At 44.7% G+C, this 17,974-nt stretch overlaps 1 protein-coding gene across 4 annotated transcripts in view; it reads left to right on the forward strand.

The window, feature by feature from the left end:
- The window catches only part of LOC106579675 (TGF-beta receptor type-1), an 83,365-nt gene extending 66,616 nt beyond the window's left edge, over window positions 1-16,749 (forward strand). For 3 of the 4 annotated variants that reach the window (XM_014159802.2, XM_014159804.2, XM_014159805.2), the window contains 3 exons: window positions 2,742-2,866; window positions 4,580-4,710; window positions 10,578-16,749. In XM_014159802.2, coding sequence (XP_014015277.1) covers window positions 2,742-2,866; window positions 4,580-4,710; window positions 10,578-10,703 — 382 coding nt within the window. In that variant the 3' untranslated portion in view covers window positions 10,704-16,749. The remainder of the gene's footprint in view (window positions 1-2,741; window positions 2,867-4,579; window positions 4,711-10,577) is intronic. The other variant, XM_014159803.2, reaches the window with a different exon arrangement.
- Window positions 16,750-17,974: the final 1,225 nt, after the last annotated feature.

The following is a 17,974-nucleotide window of genomic DNA, read 5'->3' on the forward strand; positions in this document are numbered from 1 at the left end:
CTCTCCTCCCCTCTCCCCTCTCTCTCTCCTCTCCTCCCCTCTCTCTCTCTCCTCTCCTCCCCTCCCTCCCTCTCTCCTCTCCTCCCCTCCCTCTCTTTCTCTGCTCTCCTCCCCTCCCTCTCTTGCTCTCCTCCCCTCCCTCTCTTGCTCTGCTCTCCTCCCCTCCCTCTCTCTCTGCTCTCCTCCCCTCCCTCTCTTGCTCTCCTCTCCTCCCCTCCCTCTCTTGCTCTGCTCTCCACCCCTCCCTCTCTTGCTCTGCTCTCCTCCCCTCCCTCTCTTGCGCTCCCTCTCCTCTCTCTCTCAATTCAATTCAAAGGGCTTAATTGGCATGGGAAACATATGTTTACATTGCCAAAGCAAATGGAATAGACAGTAAACAAAAGTGAAATAAACTGGGGGAAACATCAGTAAACATTACACTCATTAAACAAACGTTTTAAAAGAATATCAACATTTCAAATGTTATATTATTGGCTAAGTACAGTGTTGTAACAGGTAGTTGAAGTATGAAAGGGAAAATAAACAGATAAATATGGGTTGTGTTTACAGTGTTTGTTTGTTCTCCACTGCATGTCCTTTCTCATGGCAATGGGCCACACATCTTGCTGCTGTGACGGCACACTGCGATATTTACCCTAACAGATATGGGAGTTTTTCAATCTTTTCATTTGTTTTCAAATTCTGTGTTGGTCTATGGGACATTTGTGTCTCTGTGGTTATACATTTGGCAGGAGGTTTCGAAGTGTAGTTTAGTTTCCACCTCCATTTTGTGGGCCGTGGGCACATAGGCAGACCTGGCTCTCGCGAGATGACAGGCTATGGCGGCCTCTCTCAATAGCAAGGCTATGCTCACTGAGTGTACATTTTGGTCTCAATAGCAAGGCTATGCTTACCGAGTGTACATTTTGGTCTCTCTCTTGCTCTCCCCCTTCTCCCTGGGCCAGGCGGGTGGTTGTGTGTTTTGGTCCAGGCTGACTCTGTGTGTCTGTCTACCTGGCTGGCCCACTGGAATCTGTGGGGCTTAATTAGGCGGAAGTCTCAGGGACTTTACCCCCCCACTGGAACTGTGGAGGGAGATTAGGCCCAGCGCCGCTAACACCTTTCCTTCCTGTGCCTCCAACTTTCCAGAGGAGTGGGGAGCCCCCTTCCCAAAACATTACCCCCCCCCCCCCCCCCTCTCATCTCCCGCTAGGAATCTGGGATTTCCCCCTTTACGGAACAAAATGGCCATTAACAGGATTAGAGATGTTGCCCCTGGAGACTGATTTAAGGTCAGTCTAATGATGCAGGTTAGGATCTGGAGAGGGAAACTGATCCTAAATCTGTGCCTAAAGGCCGGGAAACTTCCAAACTGCGGTAGATTAGCTGGCTTCATCTCTAAATGTTAAGGTGGATAGTGTTTCATATCTCTGACATACTGTGTTGGGAAATTGCGCCTGGCTGAGGATGCAATCAGTTTTATTGTAGTTTCTTTTCAAATCTTTTTTTTAATTAAAAACTGAGGAACGGTTTTAATTATTTTATGCTTTGGAGTGTTGGGCAAATATTGATTAACTTCTTTAACTACTTTGAGCGTTCTGAATTATAGGACACATCACTGCACTCTATACTCCTCTGTAAACTGGTCATCTCTGTATACCTGTCGCAAGACCCACTGGTTGATGCTTATTTATAAAAGCCTCTTAGGCCTCACTCCCCCCTATCTGAAATATCTACTGCAGCCCTCATCCTCCACATACAACACCCGTTCTGCCAGTCACATTCTGTTAAAGGTTCCCAAAGCACACACATCCCTGGGTCGCTCCTCTTTTCAGTTTGCTGCAGCTAGCGACTGGAACGAGCTGCAATAAACACTCAAACTGGACAATTTTATCTCAGTCTCTTCATTCACAGACTCAATCATGGACACGCTTACTGACAGTTGTGGCTGCTTTGCTTGTTGTCTCTACCTTCTTGCCCTTTGTGCTGTTGTCTGTGCCCAATAATGTTTGTACCATGTTTTCTGCTGCTGCCGTGCTGTGCTGTCATGTCATGTGATGCTGCCTTGCTATGTTGTCGTCTTAGATCTCTATGTAGTGTTGTCTCTCTCGTCCCGATGTGTATTTTTTTAAATCCCAGCCCCCGGTCTCCACAGGAGGCCTTTTGGTAGGCATTGTAAAATAAGAATTTGTTCTTAACCGACTTGCCTAGTTAAGGTTAAATAAAACATGAATTCAAAAGGAATTCACCACCAGATCTAGTAAGGAAGGCATTTCATGGTGTTTATCGTCCGTATGCAACACCTGCTCACGGAATTCAGACATTTTTTTCCCTCCAGTGTGGAAGGTTGTGGATTGGGCTTGTGAAATGAAGGCTTGTGAAATGAAGGCTTGTGAAATGAAGGCTTGCGAAATGAACGCTTGTGATTTGAACGCTTGTGATTTTTTATCTCCACATCCGGCAGAATTTAGTAACAAATGTATGCGTTGTTGATAAATGAGCCCCCAGAAGTCCTCACAAGGATAGTAAAACAAGGAAAATTCAAACAAGGGGATATTTTACCAGTCCCCAGACTCCCCACAAGGATAAAGGCTATTTTAGGCTTACACTTAGGGGTACAATTAGGGTTAGGTTAAGGGTTTAGGGCAAATACTATATTGAATTGTAATCAATTGTTTGGTCCCCACAAGGATAGTAAAACGTGTGTGTGTGTGTGTGTGTACAGTAGTATCTAACCAACATTACTGTCTCTCTCCCTCCAGGTATATGGCACCAGAGGTGCTAGACGACTCGATAAACATGAAGCATTTTGAGTCGTTTAAGAGGGCAGATATCTACGCCATGGGCTTGGTGTTCTGGGAGATAGCCAGTCGATGCTCTCTGGCAGGTACGTGTGTTGGTCCCCCCCCCCATAGTCACTCAGTTAGCCAGTCGATGCTCTCTGGCAGGTACGTGTGTTGGTCCCCCCCCCCCTATAGTCACTCAGTTATACAGTAGATGTACTCTGGCAGGTACGTGTGTTGGTCCCCCCCCCCTATAGTCACTCAGTTATACAGTAGATGTACTCTGGCAGGTACGTGTGTTTGTCCCCCCTATAGTCACTCAGTTATACAGTAGATGTACTCTGGCAGGTACGTGTGTTGGTCCCCCCCATAGTCACTCAGTTATACAGTAGATGTACTCTGGCAGGTACGTGTGTTGGTCCCCCCCCATAGTCACTCAGTTATACAGTAGATGTACTCTGGCAGGTACGTGTGTTGGTCCCCCCCCATAGTCACTCAGTTATACAGTAGATGTACTCTGGCAGGTACGTGTGTTGGTCCCCCCCCCTATAGTCACTCAGTTATACAGTAGATGTACTCTGGCAGGTACGTGTGTTGGTCCCCCCCTATAGTCACTCAGTTATACAGTAGATGTACTCTGGCAGGTACGTGTGTTGGTCCCCCCCTATAGTCACTCAGTTATACAGTAGATGTACTCTGGCAGGTACGTGTGTTGGTCCCCCCCTATAGTCACTCAGTTATCAATGTCCCTTGATTTAAATAAAGGTTTAATATATATTTTTAACTTCGGTAGTGGTAATTAATTATTGTTTGCCCCCCTGATAACAACAGTTACTGAATAATATAATAATGGCACATGGCAAGTTTATTCGTTCATTAGCTATTTCTCTGGCTGTATTGAACAAAAATATAAACGTTACGTGCAGAAGGAAATCAGTCAATTGAAGAAAATTCATTAGGCCCTAATCTATGGATTTCACATGACTGGGCAGGGGCGCTGCCATGGGTGGGCCTAGGAGGGCACTTGGGAACCAGGCCCACCCACCAACTTGGGAGCCAGGCCCAGCCAATTTGCAATTTTCCCCACAAAAGGGGTTTATTACAGACAGAAGTACTCCTCAGAACCCCCCTCCCCCCCTCAGGCAATCCCACAGGTGAAAAGTCCGGATGTGAAAGTCCTGGGCTGGCATGGTTACATGTGGTCTGCGGTTGTGAGGCAAGTTGGACGTACTGCCAGATTTTCTAAAATGATGTCGGAGGCGGCATATGGTGGAGAAATGAATGAAGTTATCTGGCAACAGCTCTGGTGGACATTCCTGCAGGCAGCATGCCAATTGCACGCTCCCTCAAAACTTGAAACATCTGTGGCATTGTGTTGTCCGTGGCCTTTTATTGTCCCCAGCACAAGGTGCACCTATGTAACGATCATGCTGTTTATTTATCTTGATATGTCATACCTGTCAGGTGGATGGATTATCTTGGCAAAGAAGCAATGCTCACTAATCTGGATGTAAACAAATGTGTGCAGACATTTTGAGAGAAATAATATTTTTGTGGGTATGGAACATTTCTGTGTTCTTTTTATTTCAGCTCATGAAACATGGGACCAACACTTTACATGTTGCGTTTACAGTTTTGTTCAGTGTAATATATAAAAATCACATACAATTCATTGAAGTATATGAGCTACTTTTGATGTATATTAAGCAGAGGGTAAACACAATTTTCCCTTGAGGAACAATAAAGTTTTGTTTTTTGTATTGCACTCTGTCAGCTATTGTGATGTATTTTAACGCGTCTGACGTGTTTTGCGTCAGGCATCGTTGAAGACTACCAGCTGCCATACCATGACCTGGTGCAGTCAGACCCTTCTGTGGAGGAGATGAGGCGGGTGGTGTGTGATCAGAAGCTACGACCCAACATTCCAAACAGGTGGCAGAGCTGTGAGGTAGGTGACGCACACACATACACATACACATATCTCTCTTTGGTGTTTTAAACCTTTCACATTCCTCGTTCTGAAGTGGGAATCACCTCGTGGGAATGTGTAGCGTCTTCTCTTTGATGCGGCCGTATTAACTTGCCAATTTCTTCAACTGAAAATCCACACCAGAGGATTTCTCTCCAGATAGTCTTTCCGAACTACTGTCTGCATCACGGTGCGTATAAACCATGAAAGATCACAGCCCACAAACCTAAAACTCTCCCATGTGTCCATCTATCTCAGTAAGACTCACGTGTCACATAAGCGGCACACAATTGGCCCAGCGTTGTCCGGGTTAGGGGAGGGTTTGTCCGGGGTAGGCCGTCATTGTAAAATAAGAATTTGTTCTTAATTGACTTGCCTAGTTAAATAAAGGTTACTTCCCACCCTAGGGGAAGTAAGTGTGTTGCAACTCTCCCTCTCTCACCGTCTCAAGTTTTCCCCCTTCACACTCTCATTTTACTTGACACCCTCTGTCTCTTTCGGTCTGTCTCTTTCTCTCTCTTTACGCCCTCTTTCTCGCTTTCTCTTTTGGTCTTTCTCTTTACGCCCTCTTTCTCTCTTTACGCCCTCTTTCTCTTTCTTTCGGTCTCTCTGTCTCTTTCTCTCTCTTTACGCCCTCTTTCTCTCTCTTTACGCCCTCTTTCTGTCTTTCTCTCTCTTTACGCCCTCTTTCTCGCTTTCTCTTTTGGTCTTTCTCTCTCTTTACGCCCTCTTTCTCTCTCTTTCGGTCTCTGTCTCTCCCGCCTCCCCCTCCGTTTATTGGTGTCCCTGTTTATTGACTGTAAAAACTGATACGTTAGATTAGAGTCAATCCACAGTAATAAAATCCTGTAATCTAATCTGGTAGCTATGACCTGGCCAAAATAGCTTGCAAGATACTGAGAACTCTGTCCCTGATACCAAAATGACAGTCTAATTGGCATAAATATTAAGATATATTTATGGTTTGACCAGAAAATGCATTTGAGAATCTTGATCTCAAATATCCCTGCTGCCCCCCCCACCCCACCATACCAAAATGTGTTTTTTTGTAGACACCACAACACAAATATTGAGCATTGTAACAAATCAATGCCAATTGATCACGCTCATACATACAATACAACTAACACAGCATGTCAAGACATTCAACCTGTTGAAACTGTATCTGGTTAACCTCCCTTACATGTATATAGAAACAGTAGGTCTATCTATATACAGTGCATTCGGAATGTATTCAGACGCTTTGACTTTTCCCACATTTTGTTACGTTACAGCCTGATTCTAAAATTGATTAAATTGTTTTTTTCTGATTTAAATTGTTTATTTGGTAGCATTGCCTTTTAAATTATTTAACTTGGGTCAAATGTTACGGGTAGCCTTCCACAAGCTTCCCACAATAAGTTTGGTGAATTTTGGCCCATTCCTCCTGACAGAGCTGGTGTAACTGAGTCAGGTTTGTAGGTCTCCTTGCTCACACACGCTTTTTCAGTTCTGCCCACTCATTTTCTATAGGGATTGAGGTCAGGGCTTTGTGATGGCCACTCCAATACCTTGACTTTGTTGTCCTTAAGACGTTTTGCCACAACATTGGAAGTATGCTTGGGGTCATTGTCCATTTGGAAGACCCAGCTTTAACTTCCTGACTGATGTCTTGAGATGTTGCTTTAATATATCAACATAATTGTCCATCCTATTGATGCCATCTATTTTGTGAAGTGCACCAGTCCCTCCTGCAGCAAAGCACCCCCACAACATGATGCTGTTGGGATGGTGTTCTTCGGCTTGCAAGCCTGCACCTTTTTCCTCCAAACATAATGATGGTTATTATGGCCAAACAGTTCTATTTTTGTTTCATCAGACTGGAGGACATTTCTCCAAAAAGTACGATCTTTGTCCTCATGTGCAGTTGCAAAACGTAGTCTGGCTTTTTTATGGCGGTTTGGAGCCGTGGCTTCTTCCTTGCTGAGCGGCCTTTCAGGTTATGTCGATATAGGACTTGTTTTACTGTGTATATAGATACTTTTTTACCTGTTTCCTCCAGCATCTTCACAAGGTCATTTGCTGTTGTTCTGGGATTGATTTGCACTTTTCGCACCAAAGTACGTTCATCTCTAGGAGACAGAACGTGTCTCCTTCCTGAGCGGTATGACGGCTACCTGGTCCCATGGTGTTTATACTTGGGTACTATTCTTTGTACAGATGAACGTGGTACCTTCAGGCATTTGGAAATTGCTCCCAAGGATGAACCAGACTTGTGGAGGTCTACAATTTGTTTTCTGAGGTCTTGGCTGATTTCTTTTGATTTTCATATGATGTCAAGCAAAGAGGCACTGAGTTTGAAGGTAGGCCTTGAAATACAGCCATGACATAATTTTCTGGAATTTTCCAAGCTGTTTAAAGGCACAGTCAACTTAGTGTATGTAAACTTCTGACCCAGTGGAATTGTGATACAGTGAATTATAAGTGAAATAATCTGTCAACAATTGTTGGAAAAATTACTTGTCATGCACAAAGTAGATGTCCTAACTGACTTGCCAAAACTATAGTTTGTTAACAAGAAATTTGTGGAGTGGTTGAAAAATGAGTTTTAATGACTCCAACTTTTGTATGTAAACTTCCGATTTCAACCGTACGTACGTACGTACGTACGTACGTACGTACGTACGTACGTATATACATGCATACATACATACATACATACATACATACATTCATTACCAGTCAAAAGTTTGGACACCTACTCCTTCAAGTGTTTTTCTTTACTTTTACTAGTTTCTATATTGTACAATAACAGTGAAGACATCAAAACTATGAAATAACACATGGAATCATGTAGTAATCAAAAAATATATTTTAGATTTTAAGTAGTACCCTTTTGATGACAGCTTGGCATTCTCTCAACCAGTTTCACCTGGAATGCTTTTCCAACAGTCTTGAAGGAGTTCCCACATGCTGAGCACTTGTTGGATGCTTTTCTTTCACTCTGCAGTCCAAGTTATCCCAAACCATCTCAATTGGGTTGAGGTTGGATAATTGTAGAGCCCAGGTCATCTTGGTCCAATTTGCCCTTACACAGCCTGGAGGTATGTTTTGGGTCATTGTCCTGTTCAAAAACAGATGACATCCCACTAAGCGCAAACCATATGGGATGGTGCATCGTTGCAAAATGCTGTGGTAGCCATGCTGGTTAATTGTGCCAAGAATTCTAAATAAATCAGACAGTGTCACCAACAAAGCACCATCACACCTCCTCCATGCTTCATGGTGGGAACCACACATGCGGAGATCATCCGTTCACCAACTCTACGTCTCACAAAGATGGTTGGAAACAAAAATGTCAAATTTGGACTCATCAGACCAAAGGACAGATTTCTACCAGTCCAATGTCCATTGCTTGTGTTTTTTTGCCCAAGTCTTTTCTTATTATTGGTGCCCTTTAGTAGTGATCTTTTTTCAGCAATTTGACCGTGAAGGCCTGATTTCATGCAGTCTCCTCTGAACAATTATTGAGATGTGTCTGTTACTTGAACTCTGAAGCATTTATTTAGGCTGGAATCTGAGGCTGGTAACTCTAATGAACTTATCAGCAGAGGTAACTCTGGGTCTTTCTTTCCTGTGGCGGTTCTCATGAGAGTTTCGTCATAGCGCTTCTTGAAAGTTCTTGAAATTTTCCGATTGACTGACTTTCATGTCTTAAAGTAATGATGGACTGTCGTTTCTCTTTGCTTATTTGAGCTGTTCTTGCCATAATATGGACTTCGTCTTTTACCAAATAGGGCTATCTTCTGTATACCAACCCTACCTTGTCACAACACAACTGATTGGCTCAAATGCATTAAGAAGGAAAGAAATTCCACAAATTAACTTTTAACAAGGCACACACACCTGTTTTAATTGAAATTCGTTCCAGGTAACTACCTCATGAAGCTGGTTGAGAGAATGCCAAGAGTGCAAAGCTGTCATCAAGGCAAAGGGTGGCTACTTTGAAGAATCTCAAATATAAAATGTATTTTGATTTGTTTAATCCTTTTTTTGGTTACTACATGATTCCATATGTGTAATTTCATAGTTTTGATGTCTTCACTATTATTCTATAATGTAGAAAATAGTCAAATTAAAGAAACTCTTGAATGAGTAGGCGTGTCGAAACTTATGACTGGTACTGTAAATATTTCAGTCATTTTACGACGACTCTTCTCTCATGGCTGTCATTGAAGGTATCTACGGCTGAGGTGGTTTAATGTGCGAATGGGCAGATGGTGCCTCATCATCCACCGCTCCTTCACAGGTCAGGCCCTAAACACAGATGGGGGGCCCACCTTGGGGCCCAGTCTCCAAACAGACAGTGTTGGTGGGGGGGCCCAGTCTCCAAACAGACAGTGGTGTAGTTTAGCATTATTTCCAGGCGCATGGCCAGAGGTACAGATTACTCTCGTAAGGACTTCTCTTAGGACTTCCTTTGCAGACAGACCATATAGGAAGTGGGCCTGCTTGGGCAGTTTTGGTATTCTGAGAGAGAGACTTTTTTTCAAACCCAGATTCGTCAGTCGAACTGCCAGATGGTGAAGTGTAATTCATCACTCCAGAGAACGCGTTTCAAATGCTCCAGAAGTCCAATGGAGGCAAGTTTTACACCACTCCAGCCGACGCTTGGCATTGCGCATGGTGATCTTAGGCTTGTGTGCGGATGCTCGGCCATGGAAACCCATTTCATGAAGCTCCCAACAAACAGTTCTTGTGCTGACGTTGCTTCCAGAGGCAGTTTGGAACTCTGCAGTGAGTGTTGAAACCGAGAACAGAGGATTTTTACGCGCTACGTGCTTCAGCACTCGACGGTCCTGTTCTGTGAGCTTGTGTGGCTGACCACTTCACGACTGAGCCATTGTTGCTCCTAAACGTTGCCACTTCACAATAACAGTACTTACAGTTGACCGGGGCAGCTCTAGCAGGGCAGAAATTTGACTAATTGACGGTGCCACTTAGAAAGTCACTGAGCTCTTCAGTAAGGCCATTCTACTGCTAATGTCTGTTTATGGAGATTGCGTAGCTGTGTGCTCGATTTTATACACTTGTCAACAACGGGTGTGGCTGAAATAGCCGAATCCACCAATTTTAACAGGTGTCCACATTAAATTAAGGTAACATTTTTTTTAAATATATATATATATATATTTTTTTATAAATGTCGTGTTTATGCGAATGCTTGAGTAATCATGTTGAACAGTTACTCACAACTGGAGCACATACGAGAGACGCTGATGTGGTCTCTACTGTAGGAGATGTGTTAGAGAGGCCTACTTGTCAGAAGGCTCTGGAGTGGTATTTGTCACACTTAGTTCACTCTGTCTTAATAAGCGCTGGTGGAAATCCCCAAGATTATGTCCTCGACAGGCCTCTGAGAAATGTAGACAAATGATGGGCTGAACACAGACGCTGTTTACAAGGCTGGCAAAAATAATTCTTCAGAGTCTCATTCCAGCTTCCCCCCCCCCAAAACAAACTGTTACCTTCTTAAACAAGCTTTAGAGGAATGAGCAATTAGTCCTGGTTTTATAGGAGGTAGGTATTGGGTAACCTTGTCTGCCCAATGGTCACATCCTCTCGGGAGTATAAAAGTGGAAACGATTAAAAAAGCCCTGGCCACTCCGCGTTTGATCGAGGGTGTGTGTGTGTGTGACACACACTGGTACATTGCCTCGCTCTGTGGTGCTGGAAATACAAAACCTCACTTTTTTATTTTATTTAATATCATATCCATGATTAAAAGGACTCCTACACATTGCCTCTACATTCCAATTAGTGATGTTTTATCATCCCTAACTCCCTTACTCTCTCCTTCTCTCCAGGCTCTGCGGGTGATGGCTAAGATCATGAGGGAGTGCTGGTACGCCAACGGAGCCGCCCGCCTCACAGCGCTGCGCATCAAGAAGACCCTGTCCCAGCTCAGCCAATCAGAGGGCATCAAGATGTAGACCTTTCCTTAGTCTTATTATATTATTCTGAATATTATTATTTTTCATTACCATCATTAGTTCTCTTCATGCTGCTCCTCCTCTTGGTTTGAAAGGGGAAGCGATGCAGCATGGTGAAGTTTTACTCTGACACCCCCCCCCCCCCAACCCCTCTCTAAACGCGGTCATCTTTAGATTTGTCGCCGTGCCGACTGGCGCGATTTTCTGTCTCATAGAGGTGGATGGATCTGGTGGAGGGATGTTGTCAGAGAGTGTTGGGAGAGAAGTGGTATGACTGGGTGCTAAAGCTGTCCCCACTACACACCACCACCAACCTGTGTCAGTTCAGACCCCACCCCCTGGCCTCACGATTGGTGGGATCTCCTCACCCAGTGCTCGTGAAGGACCTATAACAGTGATTACAGACAGCCGTAGTCCCGCCCTGCCACAGACCCATCTGCAAACCGGAGGAAAGGATCATCAAAACACCACCCAGAAACCCCCAGGTTTCATGACTACTGGTCATAACATTCAGGTGTCAATGCCTCCATTAAACAAGTGTTACATTCTGTCACTGGCTGCGGTGGCTCGAACTCGACAAGAACCGCCTTTGAAAAAGACTGAACAAACAAACTTTCGTTTTATTTAGGACCATCTGGTACTTATTAACAATAATTTTATTGTAGTTATTTGTGTGTGTTGCCATGGAGAGATGCTGGTGTGCTGTGGACTCGTCTCTCCAGAGCATGTCACACCGTGTGTTTATCCCTTTTCTCTCTATGTATCACAGTACCGAGGGACTACAGGTCTGTTTAATTTATTTGTTTAGATTGTTTGCAACAAAAAAAACAAGCTGGACATGACCTCATTCAGTCTCCAACCAACCGGACATGACCTCAGTCAGTCTCCAACCAACCGGACATGACCTCAATCAGTCTCCAACCAACCGGACATGACCTCAGTCAGTCTCCAACCAACCGGACATGACCTCAGTCAGTCTCCAACCAACCGGACATGACCTCATTCAGTCTTGGCGAACATGCTATGACATATGCAATATAGATAGTGTATCTATTTTAAATACTCTGTTCTGCTGCTACAACATCAACTACAACAGCTCCACAGTCGCCACCATGCCTTCCAAGCCAGGTGTTAACTGGTGCCACTGCTTTAAACCAACCCCTTCAACCCTCATGTTTGTGTGTGTGTGTGTGTGTGTGTGTGTGTGTGTGTGTGTGTGTGTGTGTGTGTGTGTGTGTGTGTGTGTGTGTGTGTGTGTGTGTGTGTGTGTGTGTGTGTGTGTGTGTGTGTGTGTGTGTGTGTGTGTGTGAGATTGTATGGAGTATTGACAGAAGCCCTCAGCTGGAGGAGCAGCATGGAGTAAACCCTCTCAGAGCTGGAGGAGCAGCATGGCGTAAACCCTCTCTGAGCTGGAGGAGCAGCATGGAGTAAACCCTCTCAGAGCTGGAGGAGCAGCATGGAGTAAACCCTCTCAGAGCTGGAGGAGCAGCATGGCGTAAACCCTCTCAGAGCTGGAGGAGCAGCATGGAGTAAACCCTCTCAGAGCTGGAGGAGCAGCATGGAGTAAACCCTCTCAGAGCTGGAGGAGCAGCATGGAGTAAACCCTCTCAGAGCTGGAGGAGCAGCATGGAGTAAACCCTCCTATGCAAATGGTAGGACGTGACCTCGCCACGCTGCCTGGGGCAGCCACAACGGCAGCCACAACACCAACTTGTTGGTGCCATCTACTCAAGGGATGTCTCTCTCCCTTCCCGTCTTCTCTCTGTCTCTTTCTACTGTATATGGGAGAGCTCTAATGACTCACTGAATACCAGACTGATAGGGGTGTTAGTACTACCCACTGGACTACACTACGACCCCCCCCCTCCATGGTGGCTTTAAGGAAGAAGAAACAAGTCATTACTGGAGTTGTTCTATAATCATGCATTGTTGGATTTCACTTTTTTTTCCCTTCTTTGGGTTGTTTCAAAGTGTGTGACGGCACATGTCTCTACAAAGACAAAACAAGGTTGAGGTACATTCATTTAAATATAGAAAATGGATTTTTACTAAGCCATATGTTTCCAATGTTTTTTTTTTTGAGGCAACTTTTTCTACTACTAGAAAAACAACATAGTATCACTGTGTGAACTGCTTGACATTTCAGCTTAGCCTTAAGGGACCAATGGAGAGAGTCAATCTTGTTATGTAAAAAGTAAGATTTATAAATAATTACTATTATAAAGTAGGGTCAATGTTCTATATAAAGGAATACAAGTCAATGTAGCAGCAGATTTAATAAGTAATGTTTTGGTTTGTATTTGTAAGATATCCTATTGCCACACGCCTAAACCTGCAAGCTGCCTATTTATACCAATTTGGATTGTGTTCGTTTTGGTATGTCCACAGTCTTGATGTCATTCGAGTTTCTTGCTCTATTTCAGCATGTTTTTTTAAATACGGTACCGCAAACCATCACAATAGAGAGACAATGGAGCCCCAAAAGATATGTGATTGTTTGTCTACAAGTGTACTTCTTCTGACCTATCTGCAGGTTTACCTGTGTGGCCATCAGGTTGTTTTGAGTTTCTTATTTTATTGTATTCTTCTTTTGAATGCCTCTTGAACAGTCTGCTGTTTGGATGCATTGTATTTATCCATCTGTGTTACTACAAAACGTCTGACTCTGTTCTGAAACCAGGGGAGGCCAGAGACACTCTGTTCTGTTCTGAAACCAGGGGAGGCCGGAGACACTCTGTTCTGTTCTGAAACCAGGGGAGGCCGGAGACACTCTGTTCTGTTCTGAAACCAGGGGAGGCCGGAGACACTCTGTTCTGTTCTGAAACCAGGGGAGGCCAGAGACACTCTGTTCTGTTCTGAAACCAGGGGAGGCCAGAGACACTCTGTTCTGTTCTGAAACCAGGGGAGGCCGGAGACACTCTGTTCTGTTCTGAAACCAGGGGAGGCCAGAGACACTCTGTTCTGTTCTGAAACCAGGGGAGGCCGGAGACACTCTGTTCTGTTCTGAAACCAGGGGAGGCCAGAGACACTCTGTTCTGTTCTGAAACCAGGGGAGGCCAGAGACACTCTGTTCTGTTCTGAAACCAGGGGAGGCCGGAGACACTCTGTTCTGTTCTGAAACCAGGGGAGGCCGGAGACACTCTGTTCTGTTCTGAAACCAGGGGAGGCCGGAGACACTCTGTTCTGTTCTGAAACCAGGGGAGGCCAGAGACACTCTGTTCTGTTCTGAAACCAGGGGAGGCCAGAGACACTCTGTTCTGTTCTGAAACCAGGGGAGGCCAGATGGCATAACAATACAACATATCATATGCCTCTTATTAAATCTGTACCATGATGCTTTTGTCTCTACATGACTATTCACTGTTGGTGTTCCCCAAGGGTGAGTTCAGGGACTTCTCTCTCTGTTTCCTTGTTTCTCTCTGCGTCTCTCTCTCTCTCTCTGCATCAGGTCAGTCTTCATCTAGAATGCTGGTAACCCTCCTCCTGTAGATAAGTGCAGAAGTAGTCCTTGAAGTGTTTCCTTGTTATCTCTGATTAGCTTCAGGAATGGAAGGTCATCTTTACATTGAGTTGAACAGAAAGAAAAGCGCCTCTTTTGATACTGAATGATTATATGCTGTGTCACACACTGGTGTGAATGGTTCCTTGGTACATGTAAATATCTAGATATTATCTCTTGTATTATTGGCTGGAATCTCTGTCTTGCACAGTTGGTCAGCCAAAAAAATAGTGAACAAAAACCGTGAAATCTATCCTAATATTAAGAGAGACTAACGGATATTGCTGCTATGAAACATGGCGAACAAAACGAGAAAGAAAAATGGCTGAAATTTCATCATGCTGAATTTGGTGTGTGTGTGTGTGTGTAATATGCTGGATCTCGGACAGTGTGATAGTGGTAAGGTCATTCTCTGGGACATTACAACTACACCACTCAACAACGGCAGCAGTTCAGCTGTCTACTTCTCTATCTATGCCTCTGTCGTCAACACTGGGCCAACGTTCATTCCGTATCCGACCAACATTTCTGTCTTAAAAATCACCAGCAGCCTTTCTTTTGGTTTTCAAAATCAAATGTGACTTCTTGCAGTGACTGTAAAAAAACACATTACACATCCAGGTATTCCTGTTTCTCAGTGATATGCAAGGCAATTTCCCCTTGAAACAAGGTTCACGCTACAGGTTAACAGAAAAAACAACCATACTTTTTGCACCTCTGGTTTCATCAAAAATGGGTTGACACAATTAGTCGCGGCTTTCCAAACCTTTCTGTGCCTTCATTCTGCTCAAGTTCCACCCAGACATTGTAATAGAAACACTAGCCAGGAGGTCCCAGGCAGCAGGCAGCCAGGCGGTCCCAGGCAGCAGGCAGCCAGGAGGTCCCAGGCAGCAGGCAGCCAGGAGGTCCCAGGCAGCAGGCAGCCAGGAGGTCCCAGGCAGCAGGCAGCCAGGAGGTCCCAGGCAGCAGGCAGCCAGGAGGTCCCAGGCAGCAGGCAGCCAGGAGGTCCCAGGCAGCAGGCAGCCAGGAGGTCCCAGGCAGCAGGCAGCCAGGAGGCAGCAGGCAGCCAGGAGGCAGCAGGCAGCAGGCAGCCAGGAGGCAGCAGGCAGCCAGGAGGTCCCAGGCAGCCAGGAGGTCCCAGGCAGCCAGGAGGTCCCAGGCAGCCAGGAGGTCCCAGGCAGCAGGCAGCCAGGAGGTAAAGGGTTGAGGAGGGAGGGAGGGTTGTTGGCTGTACGTGCCCTTTTGTGACCCAAACCAATGATATGATCTGGTAATTCTATAACTAGCAAGCGAATGGTGTTGAGGGCACTGCTGGATATGCAGTCTGCTCAGACAAACACAGTACTGTTGCACCGAGCGAGGATCAACACTAATTAACCAAGCTGAGTTTGCTATTGTGTGATCTAATTGAGGCCAGGGAGACATGCCAATGTTGCCAGCTATGCCAAGCTTCTTCTTTGTTTTTTTGAGCACTGAAACTAAACTCCGATGGCTCCACCTTCCCCGAGGCCGCAAACCAGAGCACAATTTGCATAATCTCTTCAAAAGTCATGCATATGCCCAGTTGGTAAAACCGCAACATACTGGTTCCTATTGTTGGGTCACAGTTTTACCAATCTTTCTATCAACGCTAATTACCAGACACTGAAGAATACCGGGGGGGGCGCAGGCATTATCATTCTAGAGATACTTTACGACTGCCAATTAATAACCAGAGAAAGGAAAGCAATGGTTGGTGTCACGAAAGGGCCCTGCTTGCTAAAAGAACAGCCGACCGTTCTGCTCCTGTTCTGTGTGCCTGCTGTAGTGAGACCATTGTGTAGTAGAAAGCTTTATCCTGTTTAAACGGTGCCTGCAATTGGTTGGACTATACTCTCTTATTGGTTCTTACAAGCTGCATGTGATTTGTGTTCCAATGTCAGCATCACTTTCTTTATAAATAAAATATTAAAAAGCTGAAGGGGGGAAAAAAATGTAATTAACAGGATATAACAAGGTCAAACCTAAGGAAAATGCCTCCTAAAGAGAAATGTGTTTTTACCTCGGTGTATATAGTCGATTTGTTTACTCCAAAGTTTGCAATTTTTGTTTCTATGAAATGCTAAATTGAAGAATACACATTTGTAAATGGTACTTTTTTTGTCAATGGTATTGTGTTTTGTGGTGTTCCCAAGTAGTATATTCCTCTAGTTACCATTATCTGTATTTTGGCTTTTTATGGTCTGTCCCAAATGTAAATGCTTTACCAACGTCAAAGCTAGTCTTCTTTCCAAGCCCCATCTGAGCTGGGTTGAAAATGTCTTGTTCTTTCTTTCTTTTTGCGGTCAAAAAGCAGGAGGCTACAAGGAGAGATGTCGAAGACCCTCAAAACCATTACACAATCGCCTGTCCTCTTCTGATTTATTTCTAAACCATATGTATTTGAATTTTTCATAGCGTGTTACAGGAGAATGAACGCTCAACATAGGAAAGTAGCGGATTGACGTTTCAGTTCTAACATAGTTGGAGTAGAAAATGGTGTGAATAAAATCAAAAGTTTCTGTAAAACCATGGTCTTGGTTTTTTTTGTTTGTGGAGTTGGATTTCACATTCACAGCCTGTGAATGAACTGTGTATTTCATTCCAGTACACAGGACTGAGACCTTGCTATCAAAGAGAATGAAATGGATTGTTGGTTTTGGCTGTAGTCTATGGCCTCACCAGTGACCATGTACAAAGTACAAGATGATGCTGGCTGGGTCAGAGTACAGTTCTCTACCTTGAAAACGTTGCTTGTAATGTTTTAGGTGATTTTTGTTTTCTCTGGTATTAATACCATGGTATTTCATTGGCGATAATGTGCTATCAATGGGTACTTTCTGGTACTGTAAATAATTCAACACAATAGGATGGCAGCCCTAGGGCTGTTGCGGTGACCAAATTACCGCCACATCGGCTGATTGCAGTAAAATTCCACGTGAGAGTCACGGTGATCTCCTGTTATGCACTCTGGATATGCTTTAATTACCCAACTTGCTAACTACCATCAGGTCCTAATGGCCTGGTACTCAGGGCTCTATTGTCCCTCCATCAGGTCCTAATGGTCTGGTACTCAGGGCTCTATTGTCCCTCCATCAGGTCCTAATGGTCTGGTACTCAGGGCTCTTGTCCCTCCATCAGGTCCTAATGGTCTGGTACTCAGGGCTCTATTGTTCCTCCATCAGGTCCTAATGGTCTGGTACTCAGGGCTCTATTGTCCCTCCATCAGGTCCTAATGGTCTGGTACTCAGGGCTCTATTGTCCCTCCATCAGGTCCTAATGGCCTGGTACTCGGGGCTCTATTGTCCCTCCATCAGGTCCTAATGGTCTGGTACTCAGGGCTCTATTGTCCCTCCATCAGGTCCTAATGGCCTGGTACTCGGGGCTCTATTGTCCCTCCATCAGGTCCTAATGGCCTGGTACTCGGGGCTCTATTGTCCCTCCATCAGGTCCTAATGGTCTGGTACTCAGGGCTCTATTGTCCCTCCATCAGGTCCTAATGGTCTGGTACTCAGGGCTCTATTGTCCCTCCATCAGGTCCTAATGGTCTGGTACTCAGGGCTCTATTGTTCCTCCATCAGGTCCTAATGGTCTGGTACTCAGGGCTCTATTGTTCCTCTAACCACTCTGACATCAATGCAAATTCAATCTAAAATCACATCAAACACTGATCATCAAAACAGTATAGTACTTTTAAAACTCACCTCACTGTGATGATCAATTTGAAGAAAGAAGATTAACAGCAGGTTGAAAC

The sequence above is a fragment of the Salmo salar genome, chromosome ssa19, assembly GCF_905237065.1.
Source record: "Salmo salar chromosome ssa19, Ssal_v3.1, whole genome shotgun sequence".
NCBI lineage: Eukaryota > Metazoa > Chordata > Actinopteri > Salmoniformes > Salmonidae > Salmo > Salmo salar.